The 14,267-nt window shown below is 37.7% G+C and overlaps 3 protein-coding genes and 1 non-coding gene across 4 annotated transcripts; 1 reads left to right on the forward strand and 3 right to left on the reverse strand.

Annotated features, from left to right (window-relative positions):
- The first annotated feature begins 938 nt into the window (after positions 1 to 938).
- On the forward strand, positions 939 to 3,703 carry SBT1.3 (subtilase 1.3). Its single transcript, XM_078320696.1, has one exon. It carries the CDS (start codon positions 1,223 to 1,225, stop codon positions 3,560 to 3,562), a length of 2,340 nt encoding a protein of 779 aa, XP_078176822.1. The 5' UTR covers positions 939 to 1,222; the 3' UTR covers positions 3,563 to 3,703.
- Positions 3,704 to 3,748: 45 nt separating this feature from the next.
- On the reverse strand, positions 3,749 to 7,284 carry CCS (copper chaperone for SOD1). The gene is made up of 6 exons (XM_078320705.1): positions 7,006 to 7,284; positions 6,878 to 6,901; positions 6,034 to 6,106; positions 5,820 to 5,954; positions 5,014 to 5,234; positions 3,749 to 4,112 (listed from the first exon to the last, which is right to left on the reverse strand). Exons 1-6 carry the CDS (start codon positions 7,249 to 7,251, stop codon positions 3,876 to 3,878), a joined length of 936 nt encoding a protein of 311 aa, XP_078176831.1. The 5' UTR covers positions 7,252 to 7,284; the 3' UTR covers positions 3,749 to 3,875.
- Positions 7,285 to 7,451: 167 nt separating this feature from the next.
- On the reverse strand, positions 7,452 to 7,523 carry TRNAC-GCA (transfer RNA cysteine (anticodon GCA)). Its single transcript has one exon. It is a non-coding gene; the product is annotated as a tRNA-Cys (tRNA).
- Positions 7,524 to 8,876: 1,353 nt separating this feature from the next.
- LOC144571426 (protein HOTHEAD-like) lies at positions 8,877 to 11,354 on the reverse strand. Its single transcript, XM_078320710.1, has 5 exons — positions 10,990 to 11,354; positions 10,333 to 10,592; positions 9,786 to 10,158; positions 9,114 to 9,698; positions 8,877 to 9,030 (listed from the first exon to the last, which is right to left on the reverse strand). Exons 1-5 carry the CDS (start codon positions 11,352 to 11,354, stop codon positions 8,961 to 8,963), a joined length of 1,653 nt encoding a protein of 550 aa, XP_078176836.1. The 3' UTR covers positions 8,877 to 8,960.
- Between the last annotated feature and the right edge of the window lie 2,913 nt (positions 11,355 to 14,267).

Below are 14,267 nucleotides of genomic sequence, written 5' to 3' on the forward strand. Positions count from 1 at the left end.
GGAGGAATGAAGTAGAGACGTACCGGTTTAATTATTGCATACCGGAATAAATTTGTTTTTCATTATTTTAATTGTACATATTAAATACAATTGAAATAATATAAAATAACCCAATATTTAAAATTCTCACATATATTTTTTTCTTTTGTACCGATGAGGCCGTAGTATAGCTAGCAGTAGAAAAGCTACATCTAAATTTGATTTGTTTACTTGATCACTATCAGTCCAAGACCAAATCAAACTTCATATATATGTGATTTTCTATCTGCTCACAGGCTGACAGGCATCATGTTGTTATTGAACTCGAAACATGAAAAGTTTCCTCGGACAGGAACACGTGTCATGAGTAGTCTTTTTGTGTCATGGGAGGGACGCGATTAGAAAGAAAACAACAATATGTTGCAGCAGAGCCAGGATATGTCATGACTCATGAGTCATGACCCATGAGGCCAATTTCCAACATGCTCCTTGTCTTTAGCTATTTTTACACACCTCACATGTTACTCTTGCCGAGTTTCATTTTTATTTTTTAACCCCACTTCTTAAATCTGAATTCTGCTCACCGTTACAATTTAAAGCCACTAGCCAGGCAATTAAATGTTGTAGGCAGGTTTGCAAAATTATGACCCCATAAATTGCAGCCCCACCATGTTCTGCTCCAGTTCATCTACCCAAAATATCCTTTTTACCGTTTCGATCGGTGAAAATATTTTAGCATTTTTTATTTTATAATTTTGTAATACTGCCAGTGCCAGGCCAGCCATTGCTGAATAGTGCAAATATATATGTTTTTGTTTGTTGCTATAAAAGGGGAGGATTTTGACACATTATTTTAATTATTATTATTATAGCTAGTATTAACTATTAAGAGAAGGGCACCCGATCATAAAATTAAGTTGTCTAGTCAAGTGTCGACCACAGTCAGTCCACAGTGGAGAGGCTCTACTTCACATGGAATGACACAAGTCGAAATTAATTTCATCCATAGAGGTAGCAAGTAGCAACCACCCAATTTATTTTGCAATAAAGGATATATGTCCTATTATCATTAAATCAAACCCCGGCCCTCCAATTCTCCCTTCAAAAAACATCAAACCCTCTGCTTGACTTGTATAGCAACTCTATAACCTAGCTAGAAACCCTACTCTCTCTCTTTCTCCCTTTACAGTTTAAACCATTACCAGCACACCACCCTTAATTCTTTCATCTCTTGCACCCAACAATGGGAAGTCTCACAAAGCCATGCACATGGTTACCGGTACTTCTAACCCTCTCTCAAATTTGCATTCTCTGCATGGCTACACCCAGTCTACCAAAAACATACATAGTTCACATGGCTAAAGCCGAGATGCCCCGCATCTTCACTCACCATCATGACTGGTACACTTCCACCCTCAAATCAGTTACAGCTTCCACTAAATTACAATCAGAAACAGAACCCGATCCAACAAAAAGAATAATCTACAACTATGACACCGCCTTTCATGGGTTTTCTGCCCGGCTCAGTGAAGCCGAAGCTGAGAAATTGGAGAGCATCTCTGGTGTACTATCAGTGCTGCCAGAAACAATATACGAGCTGCACACTACAAGAAGCCCGCAATTTCTCGGGATAGGTCCTGATGTGGCCAATAATATATGGTCATCTTCGGTGGCCGATCATGATGTCATAACCGGTGTGCTTGACACGGGCATATGGCCAGAGAGCCCAAGCTTCAGTGACAAAGGTTTGGGCCCTGTGCCAGCCCGGTGGAAGGGTGAGTGTGAGGTAGGTCGTGGATTCACTGCCAAGCATTGCAACAGGAAGATTATCGGTGCGCGAATGTTCTATAAGGGATATGAGGCAGCTGCAGGATCCATAAATGAAACAAGCGAGGCCAAGTCACCAAGGGACCAAGATGGACATGGGACCCACACAGCTGCCACGGTTGCCGGCTCAGCAGTACCCAATGCCAACCTGTTTGGGTATGCATCTGGGACCGCTAGAGGCATGGCACCACGGGCCCGCATAGCAGCATACAAAGTGTGCTGGACCGGTGGTTGCTTCAGTTCTGACATTTTAGCTGCTGTAGACCGGGCGGTGGCAGATGGAGTTGATGTCCTGTCAATCTCACTTGGTGGTGGTGTCTCTTCATACTACCGTGACAGCCTATCTATTGCCGCATTTGGGGCTATGGAAATGGGGGTTTTGGTTGCTTGCTCTGCTGGCAATGGTGGCCCTGACCCGGTAAGTCTCACCAATGTTTCCCCATGGATAACCACTGTCGGAGCAAGCACAATGGATCGGGATTTTCCAGCCACAGTCAAATTAGGCAATGGGATGAATTTTACTGGCGTCTCACTCTATAAAGGCCAGGACAATCTCTCTCCTACAAAACAATACAATGTGGTTTACACGGGCAGAAATGGGAGCAGCATCACAGATCCGAGGTCCTTGTGCCTTGAGGGAACCTTGGATCCTCATGTTGTGGCAGGTAAAATAGTGATATGTGACCGTGGCATTAGCCCTCGAGTGCAAAAAGGGCAGGTAGTGAAGGATGCTGGTGGCATTGGCATGATTCTCGCCAACTCGGCTGCCAATGGCGAGGAACTCGTGGCTGATAGCCACCTCCTCCCTGCTCTGGCAGTAGGAGATACTGCTGGACAAGCAATTAAACAATACACCAAGTCTGTTACACGACCTACAGCTTCCATTTCCTTTCAGGGGACTAAAGTCGGGATCAAACCTTCACCAGTGGTGGCAGCTTTCTCCTCTAGAGGGCCCAACTTCCTAACATTAGAGATTCTAAAGCCTGATGTGATCGCTCCTGGAGTAAACATCCTGGCTGCATGGAGCGGCAATGTCGGGCCATCGAGTCTGTCGACTGACCACCGGAGAGTTCAGTTCAACATTTTGTCAGGCACATCCATGTCATGCCCACATGTGGGCGGTGTGGCAGCTCTAATCAAAGCTACTCACCCTGATTGGAGCCCTGCTGCTATCAAATCAGCCCTAATGACCACGGCATATGTGCACGACAACTCATTCCAACCACTGAAAGATGCATCAACAGGTGAGCCATCAACTCCATATGACCATGGCGCTGGCCACATACACCCTGTAAGAGCTGTTAACCCAGGATTGGTTTACGACATTAGCCCTGATGATTACTTTCAATTCCTTTGCACACAAAAGCTAACACCAATTCAGCTCAAGGCCTTCTCCAAAATAAAGAACTACACATGCAAACACAAACTTGATTCCCCTGGGGACCTTAACTATCCAGCCAATTCTGTAGTATTCAAGGAGCGACGTGTCTCGGTAGTAACCCAACATAGAACAGTCACTAATGTTGGAACGCCAGTCTCAACGTACATCGTCAAAATTACTCCTTTCAAAGGTGCTACTGTTGTTGTTGAGCCTAGTGTATTGCATTTCACAAGGCAAAATCAGAGGCTATCATACAAGATCACCTTCAAGGCCAAAACCCCACAGTCAGCACCTGAATTTGGTGCATTGACATGGTCTGATGGAACCCATTCAGTTCGTAGCACAGTAGCCCTGGCATGGCTTGTACCGCTGTAAAGCAATTTTATTGGTTTACTGGCTTAGGTAGTAGCAGTAGCAGCAAATCAGAAAGTTTGAGTGTAACAATATGAAATTATTGAACATGCAGAAGAGTGTAACTGGTTAATGAAAAGAGGAATTACATTTTGCAGTGACAAAGATTGTTCAACAAAACTTAGATTGCAGCGTCAATAACACATTACAGTCATAAAAAATCAATTTTATTCAGTTCCTTATTGAAGTCTCTTATAGCACAAAAAGTAAAAGACAGAAGAAAAAAAAAAAAAAAAAAAACATAAGAAAACAGTATACAAAGTGTTTGGAATGGTATCTAGCTAGATTCCCAAATGGTGACACCATCGCAAGTGCATAATTTCTTGTAATTCTCACCAACACCAGCACTCCGTGCTATCACTGCTGCAGCAATGCCCGTGTCAGATTTGTCTTGAGTGTCATATACAACAACAGCACGACCAATCAGCTCAGCAACTTTAAGCTTCTCTTTAGCAACAGACAATTGTGCATTGCCATTCTCTAGCACATCTAGTGTTCCCAGGTCACCCAATGGCTATACCAACAACATACATTTTAATTTAGTAGGTCATTTAAGTTTAATTATGATCATAACTCAACGTAAAGTTGTTATTTGAGGAAGATAATTGTGAGAATGTTCATGTCTCAAAATAGAAAATATACACAATATGAAATACTTTGATTACTCAGCTTGATGACATTTCAGGCCTTGAGAGTCCAACAAACCAAACTAAGGTTAATGGGGGCCTTTCCGGCATATAATTATCTAAAAGACATATAATTTGGTTAATGCAGTCAAAGCTAGCTACCTAAAGTTCCAGCGGCTGCTGGCCCACTGAATATAAGAATCTGGTCAATTACCTTACTGCTACAAAAATTTTCTAGCTTCTTCATAAAAGTCAGAATATTGGTCTAACAAAAATGGTCTGATGTTGATAAAATCTCTACTTGGTAACAGAAGAACACATCATAGTTATAGACTTATAGGGCTAAGAACTTAGAGATTATAAATGAAATTACTATTGAAAGCATACATGACTTGAGAATAAACATAACCTCAGCTTAATCTCATGACAAATCCAGTAAATAGTTACTCCAAATAATAGTTGTAATTAAAGGGTTGCTAGAAAAACAAATATAAATCGTTGAATAGAATTACAAAAAGAAAACTCTGGTCAAAGAGTGTGAGTATGTTGCAAAGGTCTAGTGCAAAAAAAAGGACCTCTACCAAGAAAGGCACACCGTACAGAGAAATGTGCTTTATCAAAAATGGTAAACTGAGGTAAAACATTGCAATGGCATCTTTATTCTTGGCGTGGCTGACAACATTGACCAATAGAAAATATTTTTTTGTATGTGATAGAAAACCAACTGCAGTGGGTCTCTTTCAGGGATGTATCAAGAGAAGAAGACAATCAAAATTACACAATAAGTACCTTTTCAGATAGAAAGTCAGGTAGATTATACACTTTCCCAGTACTAGCAGCACCTCTAGTGAGATCCCCAAACTCGTTTATTGACCAAGCATGTTTACCAGGGGAGAGCCCACTAAAGTTAGCCTCGATTCTAGCTAACTCCATGTTAACTTGAGCGAACCGCACCACACCAAATATGGAAGGGCCCTTGAACTCCGCAACAGCAGCAGATATTGAAAATTCTAATATAAAAAGGACAAAACAAATCAATATAAATATACAAGAAACTATATAGGATTGTGCAATTGCAGCCAATATTTTTGTATGTGCAGAGAACCCAATATTCCTTCTATCCAAGAATATTCACATTTTTATTTATTTATTTCTGCTCTTTCTTATTGAGATATTTGCAACTAATACCCAACCAATAAATTAATGTAATAAGAAGTGTATATCACATGCTGACAATTTTGCTTCCTTCAATAAAAAGTAAGCTAAAAGAAAACAAAACGATGATGTGTATGTTTGCTCGAAGTATAAACTTAATAGCTAGGAAGCGACTTGGTCAAGCCAATCATGAACAAGCCAGAGGCAACTTAGTCATTTTAACTTTGCCAAAACAGTTGGGTTCTTTATATTGTATGTTAATTGCAGATCTAGAAATGCAACTTGTTGCAAATGTCCAAGTACAGAGTGATGTAGGCTACTAGACCACAATTTGCAAAAGCTAGAAACAAGTACTTCAATTAATGGCTACACAAGCCCAAGTGGCTTACAAAATGGTACTGAAGTTGAGGAAATAAAAAAGGAAGGGGGAATCTACTAACCATTGGGGTTGCCTTGACCAATTAGCCGTGCATTCCGGCCGGTTTGCTCCAAAGCATCTAGCATGGTCTTTACTGGAAGAGATCCAAGAACTCTTACCACTTGATTGCTCAAATCTACATCCACACTTTTTATTCCTGATTTAAAAAAGCATCATATTCAGGCGTTTGATCCAACTTGAGCTTGAAAATTAGCTAGATGAGTAATTAGTTTTACCTTCAAGAGCATCAAGCCTCTTCTTCACAGCTGAAACACAACCATCACAATGCATGTCAACCATGAATTCCGTCTAAAATGACCAAAAAATTGCTCAAAATGAGAAGAACCATCAATGTATAAATAAAATAAACAGAAAACTAAAATTGGCCATCTGTTGCATTACTGTTTATTTCGTGCAAGGGACAAATTGATCCTAAGAAAGAACATAAGGTTTACTTCTCTTAGTACCTAAACAATACAGTGCAAACTTCAGGGTCTGATGCAGAACAGCATTAACAATTCAGATAGTGTGATTACACAATATCCATATCGGTAAAACACCTAAATCTAATAGTAATATCGAGATAAAAAAAAATCAATAAGTGGTAACAGGATTTTGTTATTGAGCTAATAAAATGTTGGCTTTGATTTATTAGAGACTAAAAATTATTTGGTGAGGACATTAAGAACTTGCGAGCAATACACAACAATAATAGTAATGGCAACTATGTTCATTCAATTAAACCATTAAATCATTTTCTAATTGTATGCATTCAACATTAAAGAATTTGTTAGCAATGGTCAACAATAATGGTGACAAAATTCATTTCGATAAAACAATTAAACATTCTTTAATTTATCCAATTAATATCATGATGACACTTCAGACTTTCTCAACAGCCACAATTAACAAAAACACATGATACTTTACCAAAAACAAGGAAAAAGACAGTATAGTTTGATCCACTGCAAACTTTCTCGGCAATCACAATTACAATATCACATAATAGGCCAACAACAAAGAAAAAGAAACGCTTCCCAACAGCATATTTTGATCTACTATAAAGTGCAAACCACTTGCCATGAGTTCAGGAAGAGCCCCATCCTGCAAAAAAAAAAAAAATGATAAGGCAATTAGCAACACAAAAAAAGAAAAAAGAAGAACAAATCGAGGAAAAATTAGGCTCTGAATAAAGGAGGAAGCAAAACCTTATCGGCTGGAGTCAACCCAGTCACGGGAGAATCCATCTGAACTGCAGCAAAGGCAAAAGTGGACCTTTTTAAGAATTCCAGGGGCTTCTTGGCAAAATTTGATTTGAGGGAGGGGACAAGAGGGAAATTCGCGCGGGAGGGGAACTGAGACTGAGAGGAAGAATAGGAAGATGTAAAAGAGAATGCTGTGAGCGCGGCAGGAACAGCTGTGACCGCTGTCAGAGCTCTCGCAAACGCTACCATTTCTATCGGTCTTTCATTTATTTTTTTTCTCCACTTGACAGCAGAGTCTCATTCATACTTTAATTATTCTTCCTTCTTCGATTCGAGTTGGTTCCAGAAAATTCATGTGGATCAAAACTACCATTTTTGTGGGCTGAATTCACTGCAGCCTCAATCAGCCCAACTCTCTTCAAAGGGAAAAAAAATTGCAAAAAATATTGAGGGCCCAACCGGGTTCGAACCGGTGACCTATTGATCTGCAGTCAATTGCTCTACCACTGAGCTATGGACCCAACATGTTATCATACTTCAAAGATATTAATTTAAGTAATAAACTCAAACTACAATCAAGTGTTCCCATCTTTTTTAATGAAATTGCTGGGAGGGTGATACATCAGATCACCTCCTCTTGACCGTTCATTTTAACTTGGCACGAATCTCAAAGTCCAATAATACTACCCCTGCACTAGCTCGAATCTCGAATCTGAAACCGTAAAGTGAGGATAATCCTCTATAGTATCTAGGAGGATACGAATCCGATACATCATACATGTCTATGTCTGGTTCTGTCTGCTGGTGTTCTGAGTCTGTCAAGTTTTGATTAGCTCGAATTAAGATCAGACTGGGTTAATTTTAAGTCATCTAGATCATTATTAATTGATCGATCTTGAGTCACGAGAAGGATCAACCAGTCGAAACTATACATATCATGTATAATCATAGAATTATTTGTTTAATCTATGGATTGATATATAATATAAAGTAATTATATTTACTCGTATTATGCATGTATTTGATTATTTTAAACGTATTAACTAAAACATCCAATCCAATATATATGATCCGAATTAGATCCGAAATTTGTTATCATAATAATATGGCTCTGCATATGCATCTTGTTAAATCATAGTTCAAACTATCATTCAGCGTACGATCAGCACCAATTTTATCTTTCATAATTCGTGCTGTTAACTTGGCTGGATCAAGCACTAACAGAGCGAGAGCGACTCCGTTACGTCTCTTATTTGCCTCTCCAGCGCCAGCGCGAAAAAGTCTCTCTCCAGCTAGGGTTTTCTCTCTTCTCCCTCGCGATTACCAGTTGGATTATTTTTTATTCAAGTAATAGATAATCACTTTGCTTAATTGGGTAATAGTCAGTAATAGATGCCACTTTTCAATTTAGTGTGCTTATTGTGCCTTGATTATGGTACATAACATGTCATGTAAATACTCAATAAAATGCAATTTCTGTATAAATGCTCAAATAGGTGGAAAAGATGTGGTAAAATTTGTAGGTTGTGATTACACATTTACACCTGAGACCGTAGACTCACTCATTTTAATTAGAAATGTTTCACTCTCCTCCCAAACAAAGAAATTAATGGTTCTTAACTAGTTGAAGAAACAAAAGAAACACAGGCTTAATTAATTATAGATAAGCTTAATCAAAGTTTATCTGATTATGCTCTTCAATCTACATATTCAACTTAATTTCACTTGAAGGTAGCAATGGTTACTATAATTAAGAATCATAACTTAAAAGTTAAATCCCAGTTCTGTTCAAGGATCTTAATCAACAACCCTTAATTCATGAACACAATCAATACCATCGAGTTAAATTAATGACACCACAATAATTACATGCAATTACGCATGGACATAACTTTGAGAAACGATAATCAGTATAAACGATCAATACTCTGACAGATTAAGATTTAGCACAGATGTCATTAGTACCTCCCTTGTGATACTGGCATCATCTTTTGTATTCGTTCCTTTAGGATTTTGACTCCCATGTACCTATCCAAATTTACACAACTATATATTGTCACTAAAACTGTGATTGATAAAAGGTATAAAAAGATTTGGAAAAAGAAAATCACCTGCCAAGCATCATGACAGTGGCTTGCGGATTGGTACCAGGTGAATCAATAAATGTCGAACCATCAACCACTCGAAGTGCATCGACACCCATAACCCTGTAGTCCCGATCAACGACCAGACCAACTTGACAACCGCCATGGTAATGCCATATAGTCATTACAGTGTCTCGGCAATACTGCTCTAGCGACTTGGAGTCATTATCATGCCTAGGAATCTTGTTCACGGGGAAACTAATTGTCATGTTGAGCAGAGACTCAATGGACAGATAGGGATAGGTGAATTTAGAGAATGCTTTGGATTGGATCACTTGCTCGATGGTTTTCAGACCTGCAACACACCGGCGTAAATCCTTTTCTTCTTTGAAGTAGTTGAATCTGATAGACGGATTATCGTCAGGATTTGTGTTTTTCAACTTGAGAAAGCCCTTTGAAAGTGGACCGATTATCTTTTCTAGAATAAAGCCACCTCGAAATCCAGACTCCGTGAGGTCGTTTCTGGTTTCTCCTGCACTTGCAATGGCTTCTGGGGTGGCTTGCTCGGATTTACCAATGGAAACCGGCTGGTTAACCTGTGTGAAATTAACCCTGTGAACAATTGATATGATTAACCATAGTACCACTACCATACTATAATTAAAGAGTTTAATTAATTAAATTACCTTGGGAAAGAACATGCCTAACTTATCAACCGGTCCACTAGCAAAATTAGAGCCGCTAGCCCCCTCAATGTACGTGCCAAACCGGGTTATACCTACGACCTGTATGAGAGAAACCTCAACCGGTATCGGGGATGGCACATACAAAGCGTTCATTGGATTGTCTGATAAACCCTGGCCAACCATTGGTAGGTCCAATAGTAGAGGTATGCCCATGGACTCGAGATGGCGCCTTGGCCCCACACCACTGAGCATGAGGATTTGGGGAGAGCCGATAGCGCCAGCTGACAGTATGATCTCGTTGTTGCTACCTTTGTTAATGTATGCCTTGTGCAATTTCCCAGCTGAGTCGCGATAGACTACTCCATGGGCGAGCGGCCTCGGTCTTCCTGTATCAGATTTAATTTAGATAAATAATTAATGTAGTAGCAATATCATTAATTTTTTATTCGTTTATATATTGTTCTGAACATGAGTCAGTACGTTTCCATATTTATTAATGAAAAAAAAAAATGCGAGCAGAGCAGAGCAGATCGAATTGACTACTCATATAATATAATTACCTCTGATCCTAAAGAGCAGTTTGGCGACACGTGCATGGAGCAAGACGGTGAGGTGTGGCGGGTTGGCATGGCGTAACAAGTCAGCGGCAGTGTGGCGATTGCCATGGTTGTCAAAAATAGATCCCCCAATTTTTGTTCCATAAATGTGGTCTAGATTGAAGCCGTTGTATGGGCCCACACCCACCTCAACAAGCCCATCTCGCAGCGCCGACTGCCATTGCTCTACCACCGGCTCAAATGCCACCGTCTCTTCCACCCACCTCAAATTCAATTGTATTATATATTTTTATTTTACAATATCACATACATTATATAAGTTTGTTATATTTTTTTAATTAGATAATATAAGCTACAAATTTATTCAATAATTATTCATTATTAGTTTGTTATATGTTACTTTTTAAGTTTTAACGGATAAAGATATCATACAATTACAAATATGGCAATAGTATACTCAAAAGATAATTAAATGTAGGGTATGATATACTTGATATCTTCGCATGTGCCATTTCTTATGCTAGAACAAATTAATGCATTAATTATTCTTCTGGGCACTAGATAGCTAGCTAATTAATACAATATACTTAATTAATTAACAGATCATTAAGATTAATTAGTGGAATACAATATATATATATACACACACATCACCTGTACCTGTAAGACTCATTAACCAGCGCTTGATCCCAACCAGCATGTAGCACGTAATCGGTGCCAGCACGAGTATAGAAGCCGGCATTCAAGCAACTTCCACCGCCGAGCACCCGGGCACGTGCATTAGCGACCCCATCTTCGGAGATAAATTGTTGTGCAGCTGAGTCTGGCGAGTTGTCGGCCAGTGTGTGGGCAAAGCCAACCAAATTAGTGATATTCTGATTCTTGTAAGGGGAACCGCCACGCTCCAACAATAATACTCTGGCATTTGTCGACAATGTGGCCGCCAAGGGGCAACCGGCTGTGCCACCACCAATTACGATGTAGTCATAGAAGGATATTTGCGGGGACTCTAGTGCATTCTTCATAAAGGCGTAGCTTGGTGCTGTAAATTAAGAGTGCTAATTAATATATATAGATTGAGACTAATTCTATTCCTATTGTTGTCTAATGGGTGGTATGAATATATATGATCATGGGAAGCTGGCTAGCTAGCCTAGGTACTTGCCTTTCTGTGAGTTAGTGAAGAAACCTAAAGAGAGCAATATTATGATTATAACAAAGGAGGAGGAAATTGTTGATTTCCGGAGGAGAGCGGCCATGGAGGAACAAGAGTCAGTCAGTCTCTCTTGTTGTTGTTCTAGGAACTAGGAGAGGAGGGAGAGACGACGTTAATGAAAAATAAGAAAATGGAGGATGTGCACAGCACAGTAGTAGCACAGTAGTTTGTTTTGTTGAGCTATCTAATCCAGGTGCATGCTGCCGTGCTGAACATACATATGGGAATATGCTAGCATGCTATGCATAGCATAGAGCCCCTCCATACAATTTCTTGGATTTTGACTTTTCAAAATCTTAACGGTCTATCCGAACCGTTTATCTTGTTCTTCATATTAATATGTGTTTGGAGACCAAATTTTACATTTTTTGGAATTTTTTTACTATTTCTTTAGATTTATTGAAAATCGCTGTTTTTTTATGGTTCAGATTTGCTGAAAACAGCGATTTTCAATAAATATAAAGAAATAGTAAAAATATTCCAAAAAATGTAAAATTTGGTCCCCAAATACATATTAATATGGAGAACAAGATGAATAGTTCGGATCGACCGTTAGAATTTTAAAAAGTCGAAATCCAAGGCGTTGCACGGAGGGGCTCTATGCTATGCATAGCATGCTAGCATATTCCCATACATATGATATAGAATTGGAAATTTTTATTTGATACAAATTAATAAAAAAAAAGTAGAGAGAGAAATAAAAAGAGGAGTAGAACTAGGGTGTTCTTAAGTTCACCAAGTTCTTTGGTGAACTTAAGTCTTAAAACCCATCGAATCAGTTTTAAACGACAAATTTGAACTGTTGAAACCTATCTTACGAGTGATGCGTCTAAATGTGAAAATTTTGAACTTTCGAATTAATTTAGTGTAAAATATAAAGTGGTCAAATTAGAATGCTAATAAATTAATTTTAATGCATTCATTTTTTGATGTTTTTTGACCACTTAACTTTATACTAAATTAATTTGAAAGTTCAAAATTTTCACATGTAGACAAATAACTCATAAAATAGATGAGTTTTAACTATTCAGATTCGTCGTTTAGAGTTGATTTGATGAGTTTTAGACTTGAGTTCACCAAAGAGCTTGGCGAACTTAAGAACACCCTTGTTCTACTCCAGAAAGAGTATGGCAGTTTTATTATTAATAGAAAGACTGGTAGAATTACCGATCCTAAAAATCAAAAGCGCTTAGAACAGTAACAGATTCACCGTTCCTAACTCTTTTTATTTATTTTAGTTTGTATATATGCAACAACACAGTCTCGTTGCAAAAATTAAAAAGTTGGAGTTTAGATAGGTATTTTTCTTACTGATCTAAACGTTGGAACTTTTTTGTTTTGTTAAAATATTCCTTGCGAGTTCTAGCTTTCAAATAGAAAAGAGAAAGAGAAGGGAAGGGACAGACCACCCAAAAAAAAAAAGGTAAAGTTTAGATCGGTATGAGTTATACCGATCTAAACTCCAAATACTTAATTTCGAATCTTCGGTGACGTTATTTTCCGATTTTTTTATTTATATCCAAAAAATAAATTAAATCACAAAAAATAACCATTGTGGTGTTGAAATTTGAAAATTACCCAATCCGGTTATTCAGTAACCGGATTTTTTTTTTTTTTTCCGGTTACCCAATTCCCGGATTAGTGAAATGGGTCCGGTTATTGGTTAACCGGAAATGTGAAATGGGTCCGGTTATTGGTTAACCGGAAAGGATGGAAATGTTTCATATGTATATGTCCGGTTAATGGTGCACCGGTTTTGTGGATTTTTTTTTTTTTTTTTTTTTTTTTTTTAAAACAGAAATTTTTTTTTCTTTATTTTTTGTATTAAAATATTAGAAATGTTGAATATATTTCTTTGAAAATAGATGGAATACAATATAATTTGTTTTATTAGAAAGACTGCAACGAATAACCCGGATCAATATTTTTCAGATCGGATTTTTCGCGGCTGTAAGAAAAATTAATATATTTTTTTATGTGTTATTGGAAAAAAATAAAAATGCTTAGATTCCGAGTTATTAATCCCGGTTCAAAAGTCACTTCTAGGTAATCTAGAAAATATTATGATCTTTCTAGTACATTTAATTTATTAAAAGTTGTATCTATTTTGAGAATTATTTTTGAATAACAATCATTAAATAAATTAAAGTTTTTATTTTTTTTTTCAAAATAGATACAACTTTTAATAAATTAAATCTATTAGAAAGATCATAATATTTTCTAGATTACTTAGAAGTGACTTTTGAACCGGGATCAATAACTCGGAATCTAAGCATTTTTATTTTTTTCCAATAATACATAAAGAAATATATTAATTTTTCTTACAGCCGCGAAAAATCCGATCTGAAAAATATTGATCCGGATTATTTGTTGCAGTCTTTCTAATAAATCAAATTATATTGTATTCCATCTATTTTCAAAGAAATATATTCAACATTTCTAATATTTTAATACAAAAAATAAAGAAAAAAAAAATTTCTGTTTTAAAAAAAAAAAAAAAAAAAAAAAACCACAAAACCGGTGCACCATTAACCGGACATATACATATCAAGCATTTCCATTCTTTTCGGTTAACCAATAACCGGACCCATTTCACATTTCCGGTTAACCAATAACCGGATCCATTTCACTAATCCGGGAATTGGGTAACCGGAAAAAAAATAAAAATCCGGTTACTAGATAACCGGATTGGATAGTTTTCAAATTTCAACGGCGCAGTGGT

The sequence above is a fragment of the Carex rostrata genome, chromosome 2 (assembly GCF_964058835.1).
Source record: "Carex rostrata chromosome 2, lpCarRost1.2, whole genome shotgun sequence".
NCBI classification, from domain to species: Eukaryota; Viridiplantae; Streptophyta; class Magnoliopsida; order Poales; family Cyperaceae; genus Carex; species Carex rostrata.

What these genes read in the sequence shown, in the direction of transcription:
- SBT1.3 (XM_078320696.1), top strand. Translation starts at nt 1,223, where the DNA reads ATGGGAAGTCTCACAAAGCCATGCACATGGTTACCGGTACTTCTAACC.
- CCS (XM_078320705.1), bottom strand. Translation starts at nt 7,251, where the DNA reads ATGGTAGCGTTTGCGAGAGCTCTGACAGCGGTCACAGCTGTTCCTGCC. An exon ending in GGTTGACTCCAGCCGATAAG is followed by an intron (nt 6,902 to 7,005) that starts GTTTTGCTTCCT and finishes TTTTTTTTGCAG; the next exon opens with GATGGGGCTCTTCCTGAACT. An exon ending in GGGCTCTTCCTGAACTCATG is followed by an intron (nt 6,107 to 6,877) that starts GCAAGTGGTTTG and finishes TGGTCATTTTAG; the next exon opens with ACGGAATTCATGGTTGACAT.
- LOC144571426 (XM_078320710.1), bottom strand. Translation starts at nt 11,354, where the DNA reads ATGAAGAATGCACTAGAGTCCCCGCAAATATCCTTCTATGACTACATC. An exon ending in ACTGCTCTTTAGGATCAGAG is followed by an intron (nt 10,159 to 10,332) that starts GTAATTATATTA and finishes AATCTGATACAG; the next exon opens with GAAGACCGAGGCCGCTCGCC. An exon ending in CCGGTTGATAAGTTAGGCAT is followed by an intron (nt 9,699 to 9,785) that starts GTTCTTTCCCAA and finishes AATTGTTCACAG; the next exon opens with GGTTAATTTCACACAGGTTA.